The 22,901-nt window shown below is 57.2% G+C and overlaps 1 protein-coding gene across 1 annotated transcript; it reads right to left on the bottom strand.

Moving 5' to 3' along the window:
• Positions 1-5,349: 5,349 nt before the first annotated feature.
• On the bottom strand, positions 5,350-17,475 carry IP6K3 (inositol hexakisphosphate kinase 3; the record flags this gene model as incomplete). The annotated part of the gene is made up of 5 exons (XM_080709857.1): positions 5,350-5,808; positions 7,679-7,854; positions 8,873-9,027; positions 10,098-10,305; positions 17,277-17,475. 5 exons carry the CDS (start codon positions 17,473-17,475, stop codon positions 5,350-5,352), a joined length of 1,197 nt encoding a protein of 398 aa, XP_080565983.1.
• Positions 17,476-22,901: the final 5,426 nt, after the last annotated feature.

Here is a 22,901-nt window from a genome sequence, read left to right on the forward strand (position 1 = left end):
GCCCTGTCACTGCCCCTCATCCCGCAGGGCCTGGCACCCAGGAGCATTTCACGGAATGTTGACCAAATGAATCGGAAAAGGACTACATTAGAACTGAAAGCCGCCAGCCAGCTCAGCTCCTGAGCGGGGCCCTCAGCAACTCAGTGAGACCGTTTCCAAATAAAGTATTAAGTAGGTCTGGGAATATAGCAGGGAGGTAGAAAGCCCCTGGGTTACACACACACACACACACACACACACACACACACACACACACACACACTGGAAAGCCGCCAGTCCCCAGCCAGCCCTGCCCCTTTAGCTACTGTCTAAGAGAGCTGAGGGGGGAGGTTGAGGAAGGGGGGGCGCGGAGCCTCCTGGAGTTTGCTCTTGGCTTAGCTCTCACACTCTCTACCCCATTGCAGGGCATCTTGGCTCCAGAAGCGGGTTCTGAGAGGAGCCATCTCAGGGAGCAGGAGCCTGCAGTCAGCCTACCTGGCTGGACCCAGCTGGTCTTCTCCCAGGGCAGCCCTTCCTCCTCCCTCCCTCCTCCTCCTCCTCCTCCTCCTCCCTCCCTCCCCTCCTCCTCCTCCCCACCCCCCTCTCCCCTCCTCCCTCCATTCACCCTCTCCTCCTCCCCTCCTCCTCCCTCCCCTCCTCCCTCCCCTTTTCCCTCCCTCCTCCCTCCCCATCTCCCCCCTCTCCTCCTCCTCCTCCTCCTCCTCCTCTTCCTCCTCCTCCTCCGTCCCTCTCCTCCCTTCCTCCTCCCTCCCCTCCTCCTCCCTCCCCATCTCCCTCCTCTCCTCCTCCTCCTCCTCCTCCTCCTCCTCCTCCTCCGCCTTCCTCCCTCTCCTCCCTTCCTCCTCCCCTCCTCCTCCCTCCCCTCCTCCTCCCTCCCCATCTCCCTCCTCCTCCTCCTCTTCTCTCCCCTCCTCCTCTTCCCCTCCTCTTCTTTCTCTCCACCCTCCTCCCTCTCCCTCCCCTCCTCCTCCCTCCCCTCCTCCTCCCTCCCCATCTCCCTCCTCCTCCTCTTCTCTCCCCTCCTCCTCTTCCCCTCCTCTTCTTTCTGTCCCCTCCTCCTCCCCACCTCCCTCTCTCCCCTCCTCCCTCTGTTTGCCCTCTCCTCCCTCCCCTCCTCCTCCTCCCCTCCTCCTCTTCCCCTCCTCTTCTTTCTCTCCCCTCCTCCTCACTCTCCCTCCTCCCTTCCCTCCTCCCCTCCCCCCCTCCACCTCTCAGCACCACACTTTCATTTCAGCGCTCTCCCTCATCTTCTGTTTTATGTTTCAGGCCACAGAGGATGCAGATTTAAATCGAAGTCAGAAGTTTAGATCATTTCAGAGAGCTGCTGATGAGCTGTCCCGCCTGGCCATTTGTTTTGTTGGACTGCCGCCCGCCCTTCCCGCACGGTCTGGAGCGCGGCGCAGCCGGGAAGAGTGATGGTCCTGCCCGGGCACTGCCCAGGGTGGCGCTGGCTGTGGGACAGCTGGAATAACACGGCTCTTAGCCCCTTCCTTAACCACATGGGACTCAGGAGGGTCGGGCTGGGGGCCCCCAGGCTGCGCGCCCCCTGCTGGAGCCGCGGCGGGGAGGAGGAGGGGGAGGAGAGCAGGAGAGGCCTATCGGGGACAAGCAGCGGAATGACCTGTGTCTCCGCTTCCGGGCAGCTGCCTGGAGGATCAAGTTAGTTTCCGTAGGACAGGTGAGGGGACTGAGATGGGGAGAGGCTGAGCTAATCTGGGCTGCAGCTGGGAGCAGGAGAGCAGGGCTATGGAGCTGATCAGAGCCTGCTGGGTCCCCCGCCGGACCGCCCAGTGTGTTTTTCTCTCCCTAAGTCGGGGATCACACTGCTCTGAGGACTTTGGAGAGAGTGGCGAGGTCCTCCTCAGACCCCGGGGGTCACACTGCTCTGTGGCGAGGTCCTCCTCAGACCCATCTCCTCTTTAAACTCCACGCCGGTCATCCCAGTTCTTGGGAGGCTGAGACAGGAGGATCCTAGGTTCCAGGACAGCCTCAGCAACTCAGCGAGGCCCGGTTTAAAAATAAAAAGGGCTGGGAATGTAACGCAGAGATAGAATGTCACTGGGTTCAACCCCCAAAACCACCACACCAGCCAGCCCCTGGCCTCCGGGCGGGCCACCCCTGGGGTGTGGCTGCGGCTTCTGGCGGCAATCTGACTTTCACCTGACAGCCACAGCTTTGGGGACTGTGGTGAGGAGGGAAGGCGTGGCTCGGCGGACTGGAGCAGGCTCCCCGTGACCAGACTGGGCGGTGACGCTACAGGCGTGTTTGGGGATTGCGTGTTTGGGGATTGCTGACCGCAGCAGTTAGCCTACTTAATGACGGTGCGGCCTGTATTTCTAACAAGATAAGAGCTGCCCCACATGGGAAGGGAGGCCGGCCAAGCATCTGCCTCTGTCTACACCCCCAGCCCTATTTTTTATTCTTTATTTTGAAACGGGGTTTCACTAAGTAGCCCATGAACTCAGAATCCTCCTATTCTCAGCCTCCCAAGTACGGGGATTATAAGCATGCACCACCATGCCTGGCTCCCTTTTTATTTTGAAACAGGTTCTCTCTAAGTTCCTAAGACTGGCCTCAAACCTGCAATTCTCCTCTGAGCCTCTGGAGTAGTGGAATTACAGGCAGGGCATACCCCCCCACCCCATCTTCTCTCTATACCTCTCTGTTCTCCCCAGGTTCAGATCAGCTGGGTGAGCTCATCTCCCTGAGATTCTGAATCTGCAGACAGGCCTGAGTCTAACAGTCCAGTAAGAACTAGAAGTACTAGCTAGCTGGGCATGATGGCGCACACCTATAACCCCAGTAGTTGGGAGGCTAGACAGGAGGATTGCAGGTTTGAGGCCAGCCTCAGCAATTTAGCAAGACTCTCGGAAACCTAACAAGACCAGTTTCAAAAGAAAAGCTAAAAAGGGCTGAGCATGTAGCTTGGATATAGAATAACTGAGTTCAATCCCCACATTGAGCATACACACACACAAAGAAATAAATAAAAAATAAAGCCAGTAGCCAACTACCCCTCCCCGCTTTTTATTTTTGCCATACTGGGATTGGAACCCAGGGGCATTCTACCTCTGAGCTGTACCCTCAGCCCTGTTTTTTTATTCTTTATTTGAAACAGGGTCTCATTGAGTTGCAGAGGGCCTAAGTAGCTGAGACTGTCTTTGAACCGTGACCCTCCTGTCTCAGCCTCCCAAATGCTGAGATTACAAGTGTGCGCCACCACGCCTGCCCCACGTTTCTAAACCACAAAGGGCACTTTTGTTGGGGACACCTGTAGGAGGAGGTGGGGTTCAGGCCAGGCCTTGCATAGTTGGCAGAGGAGGAAGAGGGTCTTGCACGCAGGGCTGAGAGAGGGACCCGCCACAGAGAGCAGTTAAGGCGCAGGAGGGACCTGCGTGGGCTTGCCTGGAGGACTGAGATTCCAGCTGGCCAGCTGGCTCATCCTCAGGCAAGCCCCCAGCACCCCCAACGCAGGACGGGCAGGAGGGGGAGTGCTGCACTAAGCCAGGAAGCTCTGGGTGTGGTACCTGGTTCTCCTGCAAGAAAATGGCCCAGGGAAAGTGGTGCCTGCGGCTCCCGGCTCCGTTTTGCACGGGAAAATACTCAGACCGAGTCTGAGCCTCCTGGCACTCGAGCACTGGCTGGGCACAAGGAGCATGCACTACAGTGATGTCATCACCTGGGCCAGGCCTGGCTTGGGAAGGTAACCTGCTTTGGGGTCCATGTCATGTATTCTGAAGTTACGAGTCTTCATTAAGCTGGGCGTGGTGGGCACGCTTGTCATCCCTGCATTCAGGAGGCTGAGACCAGAGGATCGTGGTTCACGGCCAGCCTCAGCTACTTAGTGAGGCCCTTGCAACTCAGTGAGACCCTGTTTCCAAATAAAGAATAAAAAAATGGGGCTGGGGGTGTAGGTCTTGGAGGTAGAATGCCCCTGGGTTCCATCCCCAGTACTGCAAAAAAAAAAAAAGTCTCCATTATCTGAGCCACTCTTTGCATTGTTAGTGTGAAAATTTTGGAAAGCTGATGACAATTATTCATTAGAATCCAACAGCCACTTGATTTTGCATTGTACAGGTTTCAAGTGAAATGAAGGTTCTGGTGCCTCTGCCTTGCAGATACATGCAAATATTTTATTAGCCACCGTTTCTACCCGAGTTCCCTGAAGGATTGCCGAAAATCAGTGAAGTATTCTTGCTGGATACTCCTGCCGCTCGTAAATTGGAACCACCGCACGGTGTGCTGATCAGAATAAACAAACAGAAAGGGTAATAAGGCGCGCCAGTAATCGCTGGTGACCTCAGCAATTTTATTAACAAATTTATTTCCCTAATTGGGTAACGCATCGCACACTTGACTCTGGAGCATTGTAGTAGGCTTCCACACTGCAGAGGAAGGAATTAATTACAACTGTTTGCTCTCGTCTCGTATTTACACTTGCCCACCATTCTTGTAAACATTGCTTTGGGTTCCTCCAGGATTTGCTTCTGGATTCCCCAACCCCCCCAAAATAAATAAACAGAAATCGGAGAGTATAGTTTAACACCAGTGGCTCCTCCTTGGGTGCGTCCCCCACTGGAAGCTGCATCTCATGGTCAGTCATTTCCTGGTCAGATAGTGGCAGAATGATCACTTCCCAGAGGCACCGAGTCCTCTGTAAAGAAACCCTTCTCTCCACAGGTAAAAATGGAAACGCAGGGTATTGGCTTTGGTGCGCACGCCTCGACCTGCTCTTGGCCATTTATTTGTTCGCTTATTTATTATTTTCTTGGTGCTGGGATCAAGCTCAAGGGCTTGCACACGCAAAGCACACCCGTCCCGCGGTCACACCCCAGCCGCGTTCTCGTCCACTGGGAGCCTGCGCGCGTGCAGATCAGGTAAGATGGGGCTGGGCTCTCCCTGCCCCTTGTAGGAAGATGAAGGGCACGCTTAGCTCAGGCCCCGCCATAAACGTGAGAACTGGTTCTTCGAGACTCCCTGCAGTGGCGCTTCTGGCCCCGCAGCTGCGAGGACCTCGGCAGACTACAGGGAAGCGGTTGTGAATACGGGTATCTGGCACGGCAGCGCTGGCCGCGGGCTCACCCTCCACCCTCGCCCCGCGCCCCACGGCGGTGCCACTTTATACGGACTGGCTACCAGCATTGCAGGAGATGCCAGGGTACGCAGAATCGCCCTCGGGGCAGATTTCTTTAGCAGCTGTTAATGTAGTCCGCCGGTTCTGGAGGTGGCTTTCAAAGGTGGGTCTGATTATGACAAAGACATCTAGGGGATATCTAGACTACGCTAGCTATCAATAGGTCCCTTTTCAAAATCTGTAGCCCAGAAAATTCTAATTAGTCCCAAGAAGCTTCACTTCCCCTCTTGGACATCCTGCAGGATCCCGATGAGGTTTTCCAGGCCAAATATATAGCCAGGATCTGGTCCGTCGTAGGTGATGTGCTCGTCCCAGGAGCCCTTGTACGTCGTGTGAGCAAAATCGATCATCCGGATGTCGACCTTGGCCAGGCCTGCTGGAGCAGCGCCGAGGGCCGCCTGCGGGGCTGGGGCGTCCCGAGGGTGCGGGCCTCCCGGCTCCTGCCCGTCGTAGATGATGAGGAGAGAGCTGGAGTAGAAGCGGTATGAGCTCTGGCCCCTGATGACCGAGAGGAGGGCCCGGAGCTGGCGCAGGATGGGCTCCAGCAGCTCCGTCCGGAGGCGGGTTCCGTCATGCAGGAACTGACAGAGGGCCTCCCTGAATCCCTGCACCGAGAGCTTCCGTCCATAGTACTTGTCTTTGCAGAGAAAGTGCTTTGTATCAGTCTGATAAACCTGGCATTGAAAAGAAGAAAGATAAAACGTGAGGAATTGCAAGCTTCCCCCCCAAATTGGACCTAGTATAGCCACCGTTGTCACAAACTCCCATGACAGATGAACAGATTTCCGGGAGAGGAGGGGCTGAGCGGAGAGGATCTTCCGCCTCGCCCAGCACAGCCTTTTCATCTTAAAATGCTCTCCGTGCAAGTCTTTCATAGTGACCCAAGGTCTCAGGATCCTCCACCCCACAGAGGTGACCCTCCTCCCACGAGGCGGAGATCTGCATCTCCTCTCTGGTGAATTTCCGATGTCAGCCTCCAAGTCGTGATTTAAGTGCTGGCTCCTGGCCCTCTTCAATTTAGATATTAGCAAACCCAAGCTAGAAAGCTTTAGGAGGCATCTGAAATCACAGCCAATGGCCTTGGAAAGCCAAGAAGATTAAATTCTCCCCAATAAAGTTAATAAAGTCCTTTCTCTGCAGATTCTAAGGCAGCGGTATTGGCTCTTGAGGTGGAGTGGGGGCAAATTGTTGGAGATAAAAAGACGGGCTAGGTCGAGTGTGCACATAGTTTGCAGGCCACCAGTGTGGCTGCGGGGGGCTGGGTTGGAAGAGGGGGTCTCGTAGCCGCGCCGTGGGGCCGGTGGCACCTCTCCTTGGCACCGTCTTCCCCTCTCCTCCCCTGTCATGTTTTGGCTGCCACGAGGGAGCAGATGGGGAGAGATGCTGGTAGGGGACCATGACAGCCACCCATTTTGCTCAAGTGGCGCAGGAAGCAGTAGAAACTGAGCTGAGGCCCTGAGGAGGCATCGTGGGAGGGGAAACTGGAGCCCCTGGGCCAGGCTGCCCGTCCCTGGCCAAGGAAGCTCCCCATGTCTTTCTTGCCTTCCGATGACATGAAATGTTTACAGAAAACCAGCGTTAAAAAAAAATCAGAGAGTTCTGATGGGCTTGATGTCACCTTCGGAGGGCCTGGATCGGATGCTAAATTGGCCGTCATAAATACACGACAGCCATCGCTTTCCAAATAAATCAGCTCAATTTCAGAAGGTTTGAGGTCCGGAGAAGGATTCCATTTACCCCACAAATCATCACGCTCCATTCTCCTGAGGACTGTGTACCGAGCCTTCCAAGAGACATCTGTGCCACAAATTTATAGACTCGCCTTCCAGCTTCAAGCGGTGGCAGTTTCAATTAAGGAACGCCTACAGTGCGCACCATCAAATCGGGGTCTGCCTTGGCTCTGAGCAGACAGACCCCACGACGGGGGCAGAGGCGGTCTATCCTACCCTGTTCTCCGCAGCCCTGCCAGGGCCACCTTGGAGGACCCATCACGAAGCGGGGAACGCTGGGAAAAGGAGGGTTTCACCGTCCCTCGGCCTGGGTTGAACAGGTGACGACATCCCCACTTTGTTAACTGAACCAGGCAGCAGCAAGAAGCTGAAAGGTGGATAAAGGAGAAGGCGGGCTCAGAGGAGTTGAAAGCACAGGTCCGGGTCTGAGGCGAGCGTTCGGCTTGGTCCGCCAGCCGCTCTTAGTTCCTTCCCTAGCTTGCGCTCCTACGCTGCCATCAAAGGGCTCTCTCGACGTGGGCAGGAGCCATGGGGCCGCTGCAAAGACTTTGAGCTGCTGAAGATCGTGAGACCGAGTTCAAAAACGGTGGGCTTCTGATACAATTATCCTGACGCACGCTCGTAAGAACCCATTGATGGGCTGGGGGGATGTGTGGCTCCATGGCAGAGCGCTTGCCTAGCCCACCAAAGCCCCTGGGTTCCATCCTCAACACAGTAAAAACACAAACAGCAATAAACCAGGGTACTGCGGACCAGGAGGTGCATGTCTTGTTAGAGGCGATGCGCTCGCAGGAAGGGCCTGGCGGCCACCCACCTGCATGCCACAGATGCGCACACCCAGGCAGGCGGAGGTGCTCTGCGCGCACTTTCTCATGTGGCGGGCCGCCTTCTCCTCGGACGCGTCGTCCCCGTGCTGCCGGGTCCCCATCTTGAGGTCCAGGATGCAGGGATGCGTGTACTGTGACACCACGTTTTCCAGCAGCAAGAACCCTAGTCATGCTAGGTTAAGGATGGGCTCTGAGGACGTCCAGGCTGCTGCCCCTCTGAGGGAGGGAGCGGGGAGGGAGGGCCTCCAACACTGTCTGCAAACCCCAGCTCAAAGCATCTTTTGACCTGATGACAAGCCCTCGCTATTACGAATGAAAGGTATTAGCTTTGCAGGCTGCTTTAATAAGTCCATTTATTTAGGGGGAGTTTATGAGTGTGTGAGCTTTTTATTTTTACCCCCATTTCCATTTTGCTCTGAGATTGGAATTTAAATGCAGGCGTGAAATCCCTGGCAGGCCATGGCCAATTTACATTTTATGGCAGAGAATCATAAGGCTAAAAACCTCTAGTCACCGAACGGGCCAATACCTTCTGGGAGAAGTGGGTTGATGTTCGCTTCGGAGATGAGTCGCAGGAATATTAATTTCAGTGGAGTAATTATCCTGCAAAAGCTTCTTAGGGGATTAGGGTTGCAGATGTGTCTTAGTAAATACTGTGAAACCAGCCGCCCGTTTGCAGGAAGGGGCCCAGCGGTGACGGAAGGGGCATTTCAAACCTAAATTTGCTCATGGGACCTGGAAGTGTGTGTGTGTGTGTGTGTGTGTGTGTGTGTGTGTGTGTAGGGGTCTGCCTCCTCTCAGAGTGCCCCCCCGCCCAGGGATGACCTGCCTTTCCTTCTCACCGTGGGCCGTTGGTAGATGCTCTCAGGGAGAATGTGGAGGGGCGCAGTCAGCCCTCGGAGCCCCTTCCTGTCCCCACCCAGTGTGGTACACTCATTCCTTTCTCTCCCTTACTGGCCAGCTGGCAGAGATGTGCCAGTGGGCGCCAGGCTGTGAGTCCTCTTTGGGAGGAGGGTGCCCCCTCTTCTAGGTCCTGGGTTTATGGGCGTGTGCCTCCAAACTACCAGGCTCTCCCTTCCTGCGCTGCCCCCTCGGCCCTGCGTGGATCCACCTCCCGCCCCATGTCTCTCGTCCCCTGCTGCTCCCGCCTGGCATGCCCTCCTGACCGTGGGCAAGGATACGGTGCCGCTGGTGCTCTGGGTACTCGGAGCACAGGCGGGTCATGTGTGCCTGGTGGCGCTGCAGGCCCCACGGGTTAAAGCCCTTCTCCAGCCGGCTCCCAGCAGCCTCTTGTACGTCGAGGTGGAACTCGGGTGTCAGGAGCGCGGTGGCTGGGCTGCGGGGGAAGCACACGTGAGGTCAAGGTGAAGGGTGTCTGTGACTGCCGGGCTCTCTGGTAGGTGCTGTCCCTGATTCCTGGCTCCCAGGACGCCCGTCACCAGGTCCTGGGGCGCTTGCAGGATGTCCTACCCATCTCGGCTCCAGATCCTGCCACATGGAGGCCCCCGGGGGTGTCTCCGAGTGACCCCAGATGACCTGTAGGGGTCACTCTACAGTAAGATGTAAGGTGATTCTGTCTGGTTGTAAGTGATCTGGATTTTAATGACCTCACCATGGAGATTGTACAGTGCGGGGACAGCGGCCCCTGGAGCCGTAAGGCCTAGGCTCCGGTCCGCTGGCGTTACCGCCTGGAGACCTGGAAAGACCGTGGGGAGGAGGCAGCCGTGGGCCTTGGGCCTCTGTCCGTCCTCCTCCTCCAGCCTCTCTGCCTCCTGGAGTCCCCACCTGAGATTGGAGAAGCACTGCCGTCCAGCCCAGAGGTTTAACACACCTCCCGGCTCCTCAGGTGTGGGGCTGGGGCTCGGGCGACTGCACTGTCGTCGTATCAGCTTCCTTTTGTTTCCGATCCTCAGGGCCCCAACTGGCGTCTGAGAAAGGTCAGCTAACATGACGCGAGGCGCAGGAGGCCTCTCCAAGCACCTCAGGCACCCCAGGGGCCCACGAGCTGTCCAGTCCCAGCTGCTGCGCAGAGCTGACTTCTGAGAGGACCCGGCCACGCCTTCCGCCCTACACACTCCCTGGGGTTTCTGCTCTGCACACGCCCCACCTCATGGCCTCAGTGGAGCAGATACGTCATTAAGAAATAGGTCCCAGTATCTGCTCGCAGCTCGGGCTGTGCGCCAGCCTCTGGGAAGAAGGCACCGTGGTCCGTCCTCTAGACGCGGCTGGAGAGGAAGCCCCTTCCTTCCCTGGCCGCCCCGGCTGTTCTAGAGAGACTTCATCTCAACTTCTCGTTTTCTCAGGGCCGATCCTAAGGGGGCAGGTTGGCCTGGGGCTCAGGTGGGGGCAGTGCTGGCCCCAGCGGGGACACGAGTGCCCGGCCCCACGTCTGCGCAGAGGCCTCACCTGTCCTTGAGCGAGTGCGTCAGCTGCACGTGCTGCCGCTGGGCCAGCGGCCGGGGCCCGCTGCTGGTGGTCTGCTGAAGCGTCTGCCAGATGGCAGCCGCTGCTGACTCCGCAGAGACCTTGAAGGGCTCCTGGTTCTCCTTCAGCGGGTGGGCGACCAGGCTGAGCTGGCCCCGGCTGTTCTTCCGGAGACGCACTGTGATGGTACCTGCCGACACACGAGGGGGGAGGGTCCAGCTGTGGCCTCTGGTGGCTGTGTGAAGCAGGCCGCTCTGCTGCCGCTTGAAGCTTCTTCGGGGCGTACCTGGCCAGTGCCCCCTGGCTTCTGCCCTGTGCCAGCCATCAACCTTGGCCCTTCAGTACCCAGAGCTGTGGTCAGCGGGGCTCCGGCAGGCATGGGCGGGAGGGAGAGGAAGGCTGGCACTTCCTCTCCCTCCCGCCCCGGGTGGGTGGGTGGGTGGCAGGGCCCCGCCCCGGGTGGCTGTGCTCACGCACTGCTCTCCTGCCCCGCCCCTGCCCCTGGGTGGTGCCACTGTTCCCTCCCTCCGCCCTTCAGGCCGAGGACTCAAAGCTCTCACTGTTGCCTGAGTTTGTGCAGTGGATACAGGGTCTCCCAAGCCAGGTGTGCTGGCGCACACTTATAATCCTAGTACTTGGGAGGCCGAGACAGGAAGAGTGCAGGTTCATGGCCAGCCTCAGCTGTTTAGTGAGGCTCTCCGCAACTCCATGAGACCCCGTTTACAAATAAACAGTAAAAAATGAGGCAGGGGGTGTGCAAAAAAAGAAAGAAAGGAAAAGAAAAGAAAAGAAACAGGGTCTCCCTAAGTTGCAGAGAGGCTAAGTTGCTGGGGCTGGCTGGTCTTGAACCTATGATCCTGGCTAAGTCGCTGAGGCTGGCCTTGAACCTGGGACCCTCCTGTCTCAGACTCCCAAGTACTGCAACTACAGGTGTGCACCGTGCAAGGCTGGGAACGTTCTCTAAGCACACCATTTGCTTTCTGCTGGGCTTTGACTGGGGACTGGGGTGTTGGGGACTTGTCCATTTCTTCTTCCAGCCGCTTAGTCACCTTCCCCGAGTCAGGGGTGATCTCCCCGCCTGCGGCCCTGCCAGCTGCTCGGAGACACCCTGAGTTCCAGGGCTGCTCTGCAACCCAGCAAATTGCTCTCCACCTCCCAGGGCCAGTCTTTGTCGTTTCAGATTCCCAGCGCCCTAATTTTACAGCCTGGGAAGGGAATTCAGTTCTCTCCTGGACAAACCCCGGCTCTTCCTCCGTCCATCCTGAGCTTCCTGTGACCTGCGAAGTGACCGTGACAGTCTAACAGCTCGCCTGGCAGCAGCCTGGGTCCGAGGCAAGCCCACCGTCGCCCTTCTGCCAGGAGCGCGAGGGCTACGGGCAGGCTGGGGTGTAATCACAGCGGTGGGCAGTCACCAGTCTTTGTGCCCACATAGTGGTCTCTGATCTCTCAGTTACCACCTGCCAGGGGTTGCTGATCATGTGCATGGAGGCTCGGGGTGGGGGACTGAATAGCCAGGGTTGTAGGGTCTGCATAGCACAGAACTCAGAGGCCACGCCAGACACGGGGGCCGAGGGAGGGACACGCTGCCACACGGAGCCCAGGACTGCACGGGGTGTCTCCCCAGGCGTGTGGAGGCGCCTGCCTGCTGTGGGCCCAGACACATTGGTTTTAGTCATCCAGGTCTGTGCAGAGAAGGCCCCAGCCCTGATTCCACCCCCTCAGGAAGGGGCGTCAGCACAGAGGACTGGGAGGGCCAGGGGGCTGGAGGATGTGGCTTTGCAGTCCCATCCCTGTGTCCTGGGGGAAGTAGGGTCACAAGGCTTGTTCTAGGGAGAAATGTCCTTGAAGCTGCTGCCAGGCCCCGGAGCCCGTTCCTCCCCATGTGATGAGAGAGGGCTGGCCGGCCTCTGCGCCCAGCCTCAGCGAGCCTGGGGGCCTCCAGCTCCTGGAGAGCCCAGGCACGTGTGCAGGCCCAGAGCAGGGCCCCGGCGGGTCTCGTGAAGGTCAAGTCAGCATCAGGGCCTCCTGGACTTTTCCACTTGAGGGACCACAGTGACATGCCTGCCACGAACCACAGTGCTAGGGAAGGAGCGGGGCCTCGGGGCTCCCTGGAGGGACAGAGGCGTGGCCTTCACCCACCTCTCCCCGCTCTGGCTCCTGTCTGGTAGCATTGGTTCTGAGTGTCTGAGTCAATGGAGGAGCAAACAGCCCAAGCCAGTAAAACCCCAGACTCATTTCCATTGCTATGTGGTCAGAGCCACGTGCGGGCCACACCCATGCCTACTGTCCTGCCTGCTTCTGGGGTTCGGTGGCTGTCTCACCTCCAAGATCTTTCTCCCTCTCTCCTCCCTCTCTCTCTCTCTCTCTCTCTCTCTCTCTCTCTCTCTCTCTCTCTCTGCCTCAGACAGAGCCACGTGCCAGTGGAATCCAGACTTGGTCCTTAGAGAGTTCTTTTTTTTTTTTTTTTTTGGTGGTACTGGGGTTCCTGGAAGCCCTTCTACCTCCGGGCTACACTCCCAGACCTATTTTTACATTTTTTTATTTGGAAACTGGGTCTCCTAAGCCAGCATGCGTGGCTGGCTTGGAACCTGCGTGATCCTCCTGTCTCCGCCTCCCAAGCGCGGGGATGACAAGCGTGCGTCGCCACGCCCGGCAGAGAGTTCTTTTAAGCCAGGCATGCTAATACACGCTGGTAATCCCAGGACTTGGGAGGCTGAGACGAGGATCGCAGGTTTGAGGCCGAGCCTCGGCAAGGAAGTGAGGTCCTCAGTCACTTAGTGAAACCCAGTTTCAAAAACAAAAAACAAAAGCCGGGCATAGTGGTGCACGCTTGTAATCCCAGCATTTGGGAGGCCAAGACAGGAGGATCGTGGTTCGTGGACAGCCTACTTGGTGAGGCCCTCTGCAACTGAGCGAGACCCTGTTTCAAAATAAAGAATAAAAAATAGAGCTGGGGGTGTAGCTCGGAGGTAGAATGCCCCTGGGTTCCATCCCCAGTACTGCAAAAACAATAAATAAATAAATAAATAAATAAATAAATAAATAAATAAGAATATTCTTCTAATCAAGAGCCACATGGCTCCACCTGGCCTATGTGCGTCCTGCATGTCCATGGGGATTGGGCCTTGGAGGCCAGGGGCTCCTGGTACTCTGTGGCCATGGCCTGGCCAGGAAAGTTTCCGGCTCAGCCAGAACCCACTTCCCCACCCCCCGCCGCCTGCCTGCTCACCAGCCTGCCATGCCCCTGGTCCCGACACCGACACCGCGCTGGCTTGGCGGACAAGGAGCTTCCTACCACGACGGCACGTCCCGAGCAGCTCAGCAGTTTTGGTTTGACCTCAGCGAGTTTCCTATCATGCGTTTATTTTTAAGCTTATGAGAACATTCACTCCCTGCCGTGTGTGACCTGACTCTGGCTGTACCCGTGGCCAAATGGACCTCAGAGCATGTCCTCATCTGCCCAAGGCCGACAGGCACTGGCGCCTGGGGAGCCCAGCAGAGGCCCAAGGGAGCACTAGCACAAGGGGGCTGCCCTCGGGGATGACGTCCCGCCCGAGGTTCCCCGCGATGCCACCGTGGTGCAGAAGGGAGAGGTGCCCTCGATGGTGTGTGGTGGCCATCTAGAATTGGCCTGGCTTTCTGAGGAGCTGCTCCTGAGGAGGAGGAAGGGGGTGTCCCTGTGATGGTCTTGTGGGCATCTGAGTTCCCCTGACACACGGTCATGGGCTGAGTGGCCCTGGGCAAGCCATGTTCCCTTTCTCCTTGGGCTAGACAATACCTGAGCACCGGGCCCCTAGTTCATCCCTTTGGCTGGGCCTTTGTGGCAAGAATCCATTCCTGGGAGCTAGACCTTGGTGCCTCAAAGCCTGGCGCTGCCTCTCTCTGGCTGTGTGGGCTCAGGCTAACTGGGCAGCCGCTCCCTGCCTTGGTTTCCCCAACTATGGTCATGGGGGTCATAAAGGTACTGTGCAAAAACCACACACAGTGGCGTCAGATGGGGTGCAAACACCAAGAGTTAACTGGTACCACGGCAGTGCCGCAGAGCCCTTTCAGGACCCCGTTATGCCGGCCCTCAACAACCAGTCCCCTGCTCCGCAAAGTGTTGGGGAGCGACCTTGCGGGTCCTGCTTGGTTCTGGGCCCTACACACCTGCGTATTCTGCCGCAGATGCTGGGACCCTGACCCCACAGTCCTTGCAGCTAGGGAATCAGTGTGTCTGTCTGTCTGTCTGTCTGTCTCTGTCTGTCTCTCTCTTTTTTTTGCAGTACTGGGGATGGAACCCAGGGACATTCTACTTTGGAGCTACACCCCCCAGCCCCATTTATTATTCTTTATTTTGAAACAAGGTCTCACTGAGTTCCAAAGGGCCCCACTAAGTAGCTGAGGCTATCTGGGACTGCAATCCTCCTGTCTCAGCCTCTGGAATTCTGGGATTACAAGCGTTTGCCACCACGCCCAGCTTGGGAATGAGCTGCTGTAATAGAGTCTGGTGTTTGGGTGTCAGCCCAGCGCAGCCACAGGCAGCAAGAGGGTCGCCGAGCCAGGCCCCTCTAGACTTCTGCAGGAGCAGTCTCTGACCCCAGGCTCAGGAGACAGGCCGCCAGCATGGGTGACTTGACGTGCAAATTTTCAATGGAGTGACAGCTTCTGTATTCAGTAGAAGCCAGACATGAACTTTCTGAGTTTTGATCTTTTCTGGCTCTAAGGCATGGTATTCCCTCTCAAGCAGGGCACTGACAGCAGCCGCAGCTCTTGGGCATTCCGGGGGTCACAAGGGCAAAGACTGAGACTTCGGCATGCCGTGCTGCCAGCGAGGATGTCAGTGGGTTCAGTATTTAAATGCATTTTTATTTACTTTTGGTACTAGGGATTCTACCTCTGAGCTACCTCCTCCCCAGCTGTTTTTTAGTTTTTAATTAATTAATTTATTTATTTTTGGTGGTACTGGGGCTGGAACCCTTCTACCTCCGGGCTACCCTCCCAGACCTATTTTTTATATTTTATTTGGAAACAGGGTCTCTTAAACCAGCAAGGCTGGCTTTGAACCTGCGCGATCCTCCTGTCTCCGCCTCCCAAGCGCGGGGATGACAAGCGTGCGCCACCACGCCCGGCTAGTTTTTATTTTAAAACAGGATCTTGCTAAGTTGCTGAGGCTGACTTTGAACCTGCGGTCCTCCTGTCTCAGCCTCCCAAGTACTGGGATTACAGACACACACCACCACACCCAGCTTAAATGCATTTTTTTTTTCCAGTACTGGGGATGGATCCCGGGGCATTCTACCTCCAAGCTATACCCCCGGCCTTATTTTTTAGTCTTTATTTTGAAACAGGGTCTCACTGAGTTGCAAAGGGCCTATGTAGCTGAGATTGTCCCATGAACCACAATCCTTCTGTCTCCGCCTCCCAAATGCTGAGATTACAAGTGTGAGCCACTACAGCCTGCTTAAATGCATTTTTGACTTACAATATTTATGACTTATGATGGGTTTGTCGAGATGTGACCCCATCATAATTTGGGGAGGATGGCCCAACCTGAAGGGGGAAGCCAGGCTGAGCAGAGGTCTGGACAGAGAGCAGGCCTTGAGGGTTCCTGAGACCCATGCCCTCTCCCTCCCTCCAGAGGCTTGGCCCCATGCAGACAGGGTACAGGGTGGGGATCTCCTGGAGGCCAGAGCAGCCTCTGTCTCTGTCCTGACTTGCCGGCCGCATCCTGGCAGTCTTTCTCAGCTCAGCAGCGGTGCCAAAGAGGCGTGAAGTGCTGCCTGTGGGAGCCCTCCCTGCACATGCCAGGGCCTGCTACCCCCGTGCTGGGTCGAGCTCAGTTGCAAATGGACAGGCATTAATTCCAGTGGGTGCTCTGGCAAGGTGAGCAGCGACCTGCAGCCAGCCAGGCAGCACCGGCCCCCTAGAGCCTCGGGCAGCTGAGCCTGGGGAGACAAGGGGCCCACACAGGCGGCCTGTCTCCCAGGGCACTGCGCTGCGCCAGCTTGTCTCAGGCTCCCGGGGGGTGGGGTCCTGCAGGCTGGACTGAACCATGCCTGGGCCCCAGGCCCCTCGCCACCCCTAGCACTGGTTCTCAATCCCCATGGTGCTGCCTGTGGATTCCTGGGTCTGACCCGCGGCCCCGGGGACTCTGATTGGTGGCCTGGAATGGGCCAGGGGCTTGCACGCACGTATGCCCACAGGACCCTGGTGAAGTCGGTTGACCCCAGATCCTTCTCTGATAAACACGGGCATCGATAACCTGTCCTTTCCCGTCTTGACCGCTGACGGCCAAGTGGCTTTCTGACATTTTTTTTTTTTTTTTTTTTTTTTTTTTTGCGGTAGTGGGGATGGGACCCAGGGGCATTCTACCTCTGAGCTACACCCCCCTGCCTTATTGTTTTTTTAAATTTTGAAACAGGGTCTCACTGAGTGGCAAAGGGCATCACTAAGTAGTAGCTGAGGCTGTCTGCGAACTGTGATCCTCCTGTCTCAGTCTCCCAAGCGCTGGGATTACGAGCGTGCCCACCACGCCCGGCCTGACTTATTTAGATAGCATTATGGCTCCTCTCAGACGCTTTGACAACAGCGTCCGTTTGAAATCTTAAGTTTCTGAAGGAGGTCTTTTCCCAGCGCTCCTCCTAACACTGAGCCCGTCGCCTGGCAGCATTGGCCCTCGTTGACCAAACACTGGGTGTGGACAGACACCTGCTCTGGGACCCAGGGGGGCGGGCAGCAGACAAGGAGGCCAGAGGACGCAGCCCTGCCCACCCCGCTGTCCCCCCAGAGCCCGCCTCGCAGCCCAGGGCGACACTGCCCCGGATGGCGCTTCCCCACCCACCTGGGAATGGGCATTCTGGTTTCTTGACCAAACTTGCCCCAGCTTCTTTGACCCCCATCTTAGCCCGAGACTCCTGCTCTCCCTCCTCGCCTCCAGAGGGAGGTGAAGAGGCCTCAGCCACGCACCCTGCCGTGATGACACCCCCAGGGTGCAGACCAGAGTGCCCCTCGGCCCCGTGCGATTAGACTGATGTCTCCAAGCCTGCCGGCATAAGCTAACTCTGGAAGCCCATGGTGGTACACTGCACACAGGAGGCTCCGGAGAGCTCAGAGAAGCTGGGCAGCGAGGGCCGCCGCGTGGGGAGAGGGCGCGTGTCCACGGCGGCGCTCCCGGCTCACCTTTGTACTGCGGGGTGAACCGCTTCATGGCCAGCGGCAGGGACTCGTAGAACCTCTGCTCCTGGGAGATGAGGGGCTTGCACACAGTGTGGTCGTCGTACCTCATCACGCTCAGGTGCCCCCCGACCTGGTGCAGGAAGGGCTCCAGCTGCACGCCCGCCCTGGCGTCCCCGCCGTCCGTGCTGCCCTGCAGCACCATGGCGCCCGCACGCGCACAGGCACACGGGCAGTGCGGGAGCTGCCCGGCAGGGTCCCGCCCGGGGGCTCGCCTCTCCTGGGCGTTGACTGCGTCACGGGTCTTCCCACAGTGGGCTCCCTGGGAAGCAGAGGGAGTGGAAGTCACGTGAGGGCGGTGGCTTTCTGGGGCAGCGCTGGCGAGGCTTGCGGGCCCCCAGCCTCGCTGGAGCCCGCCCTGGCAGGAAGTTTAAACAAGACAGTTAATAAGGATGGATCACTTCTCAGAGCCATCTGTACGAGGACCCGGTTACAGTGATCGCCTCGGTGAGAGGGAGACTTTAATTTTGATTTTTTATTATTTTATTTTTTTGCAGGACTGGGGATTGAATCCAGGGGCATTCTGTCTCTGAGCTATACCCTCAGCCCTACTTTTTATTCTTTACTTTGAAACCGGGTCTCACTGAGTTATAAAGGGCCTCACTAAGTAGCCGAGGCTGTCCGCGAACCACGATTCTCCTGTCTCAGCCTCCCAAATGCTGGGATTACAAGCGTGCGCCACCACGCCCGGCTCAAAACTTTAAATATTATTCTGTACCTTTTGAATTTAAATAACAAATAATTTTTTTTTTTTTTTGGTGGTACTGGGGTTCCTGGAAGCCCTTCTACCTCCGGGCTACACTCCCAGATCTATTTTATGTTTTATTTGGAAACAGGGTCTCTTAAGCCAGAGCAAGCGGCTGGCCTCGAACCTATGCGACCCTCCTGTCTCCGCCTCCCTAGCACGGGGATTACAAGCATGCGCCACCACGCCCGGCCACAAATAATTTTTTTTTAAAAGTCAAGTAACAAACTGGGTGCGGTGGCGCCCACACATAATCCCATTCGGGAGGGTCGCAGTTTAGTGAAACCCTGTCTCACTAAAGAAGTGAGACGGGGCTGGGGACGCAGCTCGGTGGTAGAGCACCTCTGGGTTCAACTCAGTGCCGCACACGCACGCACACGCGCACACACGCGCGCACATGCACACCCGCACACGCATGCACACGCACGCACACGCACACGCACACGCACACGCACACCAACACTTTCCACAACGGCTGCATGGGGAAGCCGAATGGCGCTGCACTCGGAGAAGTCAGCATCCAGAGAGCAGAGCCGCGTCCTCCTCACGTCCTGCTCCCTTCCCCTCTTCCTTTGGGCACTACATCCCAGGCCCAGCGAGAAGCAAGTGGAGACGGGAGCATTCACCTCTGTGCGGCTGAGCCGCGCACCGCCCGCTCCCGTCATGGCCTCACCGGGACCTTGCTGTGTGGCCTTGAGTAAGTTACTAAACCGCTCCTGGCCTCCGCTCCCCATCTGTGGGACAGCATGATACCGACCTGCGGAGGCAGGGGCAGACTGAGCTCAGGCCCGTGGAAAGGTCAGCCCCGTGCCCAGAGGGCTCAGGAAGCACACGCGGCCCTCTGGTCTCCAGCATTGCTGCCGTGGGGGTCACCGCCCCCCAACAGCTCTGGATCCTAGGACACTTGGCCACGGGTCCCCCTGCCCCACCTGCGGCTCTCTTTGCCATTCCTGGGGGGCTGGGCCGGCCTGGGGCAAGTGCTGGCTGGATCTCTGGCCAGAAAGGCAGACCCTAAAGTCGTCCTGACTTTGTCTCGGGAGAGTGCCAAGGAGCTCCAGCCGCCAAGCTTGTTCCGTCTGCGAGGACATTCCCGCAGCGGTGCCTGTCACCACCGAGTTATTAATACCCACTCCCTCTGCTGGACTCCTGGCCATGGATATAACCAGGCTGGGTAGCACCGGGCATGATTAACCCTCTAATTGACCTTCAGTCCAGGCCACGGGCATGGCCGGCTGGCGCCATGCACAGCGGTGATCATGGATTTGTTCAGGCCTCTGGCTTAGGAAACCTCCCGCCAGCCACCCCAGCCTGCTGCCCACCACGGCCTCAAAAGCCTCAGCTCAGCTCAGCCAGCCCTTGATTTCCCTGTGGGACCCCTCGTGGGCTCTGTCCTGCAGACCCTTTCGGAAGGGAGGGGGCGGGTTCTGCCTGGCGCATGCGCATCTGCTCTGCAGGGTGCGGGGAGGGCCCTCTGGGGCTGACCATGCTGCCTGAGTGTGGCTGGGCAGGCTAGGGTTGCTGGGCCAGCGCTGGCGTCTGTTCCTCCCCTGTCCCTGGGCTCGCTTGCCATTGCCAGCTGACCTGTCCCCAGGCAGAGGCGTTTCTGGTAACTGGAGGGAACACAGGTCTGTAAAAGTTATTTCTAGCCGCTCCTGGAGGGAGCCTGACACTCCCCTGCCCGGCCTTGCTTTGCAGCCAGACCTGCTGATGCACCCCGGCTGTACCCCACGAGGCCACGATGCTGGGGCTGGGCTGGAGGGGAGCACACCGCTCCCCACTTCTGCAGAAACCATACGGGGCTCAGGTGGGGGCCCCCAGAGTGCCCACCTCCGCTCCCAGCTCCAGCTTGGCTCCTGTGCGACCTGGCTTGCCCTCTCTGCCCTGTGCCAGGGGTCCTGGGGTCTGGCTGTGCCTTCTAGAGAGCAGGCAGCCCAGGAAGACCCGCCTCCAACAGCAGCACAGAGCCTCCTGCCTCCAGGTGGGGTGCGGGCAGCGAGCCTGTGTGTTCAGAGAAGCTGGGTTTGACAGCTGGGGAAACTGAGGCCCTTCCTCCGTGGGTCAGCTCAGGTTGTAGGTTAGGCAAGCGCGCCATACCCAAGAGCCACACTGGGGGTGGGGACCCCCAGCTGGTCAAGACCCCACCCAGGCCCACACCACAGACCAGAGCAGCCACGCCCAAGGAACTTGAGCATCTCCTATGTGTGTAAGCACCACAGTGATTACCAAAGTGCAAATTTATTTAAAGGCATTATTGAATTCCTAGAGGCTTTTTATCATCGTCTGTTTTCTCAATCAACGGATGCTAAAAGTATAATGAATAGCGTGTGGGGACTGGGAGGGAGAAAATTATGTTGAAAAATGAGTCCTAAGGGTTGAGGGTGCAGCTCGGTGGCAGAGTGCAGGCCCAGTGCCCAGGAGGCCCTGGGTTCCATCTCCAGCATTACAAAATAATTAACTAAGCCGGGCACAGGGGCCCACGCCTGTAATGCCAGTGCTTGGCAGGCTGAGGCAGGGGATCACAGGTTCAAGGCCAGCCTCAACAACGTCGGACCTTCAGCAACTTAGTAAGACTCTAATTTTAAAATAACAAATGGCCAGGTGTGGTAGTGCACACTTGTAATCCCAGTATTTGGGAGGCTGAGGCAGGAAGATCACGGTTTGCAGACAGCCTCAGCTGCTTGGTGAGGCCCTCCGCAGCTTAGCGAGACCCTGTTTTAAAATTAAAAAAAAAAAATAGGGCAAGGTGTAGCTTGTAGGTCAGATGCCCCTGGGTTCTATCCCCAGCCCTGCAAAAATAAATAAATAAATAAATTAAGAAATAGCTGAGCGTGGTGGTGCACACTTGTAATCCCAGCATTTGGGAGGCTGGGACAGGAGGATCTAGGTTCCTGGACAGCCTCAGCTACTTAGTGAGGCCCTCTGCAACTCAGTGAGACCCTGTTTCCAAATAAAGAATAAAAGATAGAGCTGGGGGTATAGCTTGGAGGTAGAATGCCCCTGGGTTTCATCCCTAGTATTGCAATTTAAAAAAATAAGAAATAAGAAGGGCTGGGGATATAGCTCAGAGGTAGAACACCCTCTGGGTTCAGTCCCTAGTGGGAAGGTTAGGAAAGCTACCATGTCCTGATTGAATGGCAGGATGGCGCCGGGGTCCAGGAGCAGAGTAGAGGCTGGGGAGCCTGGGGAAGGCTCGGCCCAGGGAGTGTGTGTCCAGGGAGTGTAGGCAAGGGCCGGGCAGGGATGGGAACGGGCAGGGAGTGTTGTGGGGGCAGTTGGAGCTGAGCTGGCCCAGGTTCAGGCCTGCTGCAGGTCAGTGCAGCCCTGGGAGCTGGCCAGGGCCCCAGCTCAGCCTAGGAAAAGATGGTCCCCTGAGGTTGCCTAGGCCTGATAGATCGTGACTGGTGGTGGGGAGAGGGAGGGGGGCTTTCTTAATATCTAATTAAGAAAAGCGCTGGTAGCAAAAGAAGACCACGGTGTAAAATGCGTCAGGCCGCACAGTTCAAAAGCAGCGCGGTTTATGGTCTGCCCGCTCCCCTCCGAAGCGCCGGCGAACATTTCCTAGGCCTCTCGGAGCCAGAGGTTCGGGACGAGGACCACTCAATGTCCTTGAGCTGCCCAAGGGAGCCTTTTTTAATCTATTAGAGACGAGAGGACCCAACAGCCATTTTTAAACTGCGTAGGTCTTAACAGGCAGGAGAATTTGGGAGTTTCTCACTGGCTAAGGGCTGTACATCATCTGGGGCCATCCGGGCAGAGAAGACACACAAGCTCATTTTGCAGAGAGAATAAAATGGCATTTTGAAATCCATTCTAAAAATGGCTCAAGGGCCGGAGGCCTGCGCACCCTCCCTGCGCGGCTCCCGGCTCGGTGGATCAATACGGAGCGCCGGGGGACTTCACACACACCGCCTCGCCCGCCGCGGCAGGAATATGCGCCTTTGGAGAGCATCTATTTTCCGGGGGAGGTTGGATTTCCAGAATCACAGAGCAATACTTCATATTCCTCAGTCACAGAAACTTATTTCAGGGCTGTTTTTATCCTTTGAGCGCCCCCCCCCCCCGCTTTTCTTTTAACATTTAAAATCCCTCAGTGTTTCTTGAGCTTGAGAACCAAATACGATTTTAATACAGCGATGATTAGTTTCGAAGCCCTTCAGCCACTGACAAATGCGCTCAGCTCCGGCAACGTTCTCATCCTGCTTTCAAGGCGGGAGAGACCCGGGGCTGAGACGGCGCTGCTGGGGAGGGCCGGGGAGGGAGGCAGGCCGGGACCTCCCCTCCCTACCCCGGGCAGCACCCGGGCCGCACACGGACAGCGCCCACTGCCCTCCTGGGCGTGCGGGGCGGACTTTGCTCCTGGAAGCCGCTCCACAGATCGTGGAGTTGCTAAGCACCCAGTCCTACCTGGGGATGGAGCCCAGGGGCGTTCTACCTCCAGGCTACACCTCCACCCTGTTTTAGTTTTTGGTTTCTTGAAACGGAGTCTCACCTGGTTGAGGAGAGTCTCGCTACTTGCCGAGGCAGATCCTCCAACCTGCGATCCTCCTGTCTCAGCCTCCCAAGTACTGGGATTACAAGTGTGCGCCTCCATGCCTGGCTTTGGTTTCTGGTACTGGGGATTGAACCCGAGGGTTCTTGCTCTGCCTCTGAGATACAGCTCCATCCGTTTGTACATATTTTTTATTTTTTTTATTTTTTATTTTGGTGGTACTGGGGTTCCTGGAAGCCCTTCTACCTCCGGGCTACACTCCCAGACCTATTTTAACATTTTTATTTGGAAACAGGGTCTCCTAAGCCAGCGCCCGCGGCTGGCTTCGAACCTGCGC

Source organism: Muscardinus avellanarius (genome assembly GCF_963383645.1).
Source record: "Muscardinus avellanarius genome assembly, chromosome: 14".
Lineage (NCBI taxonomy): Eukaryota > Metazoa > Chordata > Mammalia > Rodentia > Gliridae > Muscardinus > Muscardinus avellanarius.